This window comes from Cystoisospora suis, assembly GCF_002600585.1.
Source record: "Cystoisospora suis strain Wien I chromosome Unknown contig_3933, whole genome shotgun sequence".
Classification (NCBI taxonomy): domain Eukaryota; phylum Apicomplexa; class Conoidasida; order Eucoccidiorida; family Sarcocystidae; genus Cystoisospora; species Cystoisospora suis.
In genome coordinates this window covers 1-1,750 of record NW_027156728.1, presented here as the reverse complement: position 1 = coordinate 1,750, position 1,750 = coordinate 1, and the positions used below count along the sequence as shown (strand labels likewise).

Here is a 1,750-nt window from a genome sequence, read left to right as displayed (position 1 = left end):
CCCGAACATTTCGATTCTTATAATCCTTCCTCTTTACGTCAAGTGACCTTCTGTGGCTGGGTAAGGCATCAGAAAAGACTCTTTTCTTCCTCCTCTTCTTCCTCAAAGGGTGTCTTATCTTCCTACTGTGGAGATACGCTCTTGAAAACTGCTACCGTGCGACTGCTTGACTCTGTGTGTTCTTTCACGTCGGGAAGGAAGAGATTAGAAGAGAACGGCGAGGAAGAAGAAGAAGACTACTTTGCCTATTTGAGACGTGCTAAAAGAATCGCCTTATCATCCTCTTCCCCATCATGGAGAGGAAGAGGAGAAGGAAGAGGTGACCTGTCGACGAAGACTAAGAAGAATCGATTCACTAGCATCGAAGGCCATCATGACTGGAATTCTTACTATTCTTTCCGCCATTCCCTTCATGACGGTAATAGTAGGGATTCTGCTGAAGAGCTTCTTCTCTCTCCTCATTCACATCTCTATGACACCATTGGAGAGTCTCTTCCTTCTTCGCTTCCACGGCGACTCTCCAAGGCTGACGAAGGAAATTCGCATAGAAAGGAGAAAAAGGAGTACGAAGAAGATACCTCTTCTTCTTCTCCCTCTTCTCAAAGAGCCCTAAAAGAAGCTCTCGCTGCACTTCACGCTGCTCTAGAAGGAGACGAACACCTCTCTTCTTCTTCTCCTGCCGATTCGTCGACGGTCTCCTCGTCGCCATTCTCTTCTCCTCACTCGGGGTCTCACTCGTCTCCATCTAAGAAAGACAGAAAAGAAAAGAAGAAAGAGCGGTATACTCACTCCTCTTCTACTTCTTCTCAAGCAACTCAATCTTCTTCAAGAGGGTGGAGTTTCCGGTCTTTTCTCTCAGCCTTTATTTCGTCGGTGTCTTTGACTATAGCCACAGAATTTGGAGATCGAACGTTCTTTATAGCCGCTTTACTTTCCTTGAAATACCGCAAGATTCTCGTTTTCGTAGCTACATGTTCGTCTCTCTTTCTTATGACGGCCTTCTCTACTTTGGTAGGTCACCTCTTTCACTATGTTGCTGCTTATCTACCTCTCTGCATAGACAGGGACCTGCCTATCGATGCTTGGCTATCTACCGTCATGCTCTTTCTCTTCGCTTTCATTCATCTTAGATCTTATGAACTGCCCCACCATGGAGGACAGGAGAAAGAAGAAGAGAAAGAGAAAGAAGGAGACCGTCGAGGAGGAGGAGAAGAAGAGAAGAAGAAGAGGCAGCAAAAAGAAGAGGAGGAAAAGAAGATAGGTGCTTCTATGAAAGAAGAAGGAGAGAAGGAAGAGGAAGAAGATGAGAGAAGAGAGAAGGGCAGAGAAAGAGGAGAGAAGAGGGCGACGAAGACCAAGATGGGAGAGAAGATGAGAGGAGAGAATGCAGGAATGAGAAAGAAAGATGTGAAGAAGAAACGATCCACTTCTTCTTCTTTTCTTCTTTCGGAGAGTGAGACAGAGATCGAGGAGTTTCTCTCTGATACAGAGGAGATAAGAAGAAAGAAGAGTCAAGTCTCTCTACGAGAAGAAAGGAGGAAAGAAGAGAAGAAGAGAAGTGACACTTGTCGTAGCTCTATGCCGACAAGTTGTCCCTATTTCCATTCTTCCCCATCTTCTTTCTCCCCGCAAGACGTGATAGAAAGAGAATTTAGAGAAAATTCTTCTCCCTTCTCGGACACTACCTCTAACGATTCTATGGAAGGAGAAAACAGCCGAAATCTTCCTCTTCTTCTTTCTTCTTCCTGTA

At 45.1% G+C, this 1,750-nt stretch overlaps 1 protein-coding gene across 1 annotated transcript; it reads left to right on the top strand.

Moving 5' to 3' along the window:
• Positions 1-1,746, top strand: CSUI_007437 (uncharacterized protein; the record flags this gene model as incomplete). The annotated part of the gene is made up of 1 exon (XM_068067582.1): positions 1-1,746. A coding segment is annotated over one exon (1,746 nt), but the record flags the coding sequence as incomplete, so codon positions are not given.
• Positions 1,747-1,750: the final 4 nt, after the last annotated feature.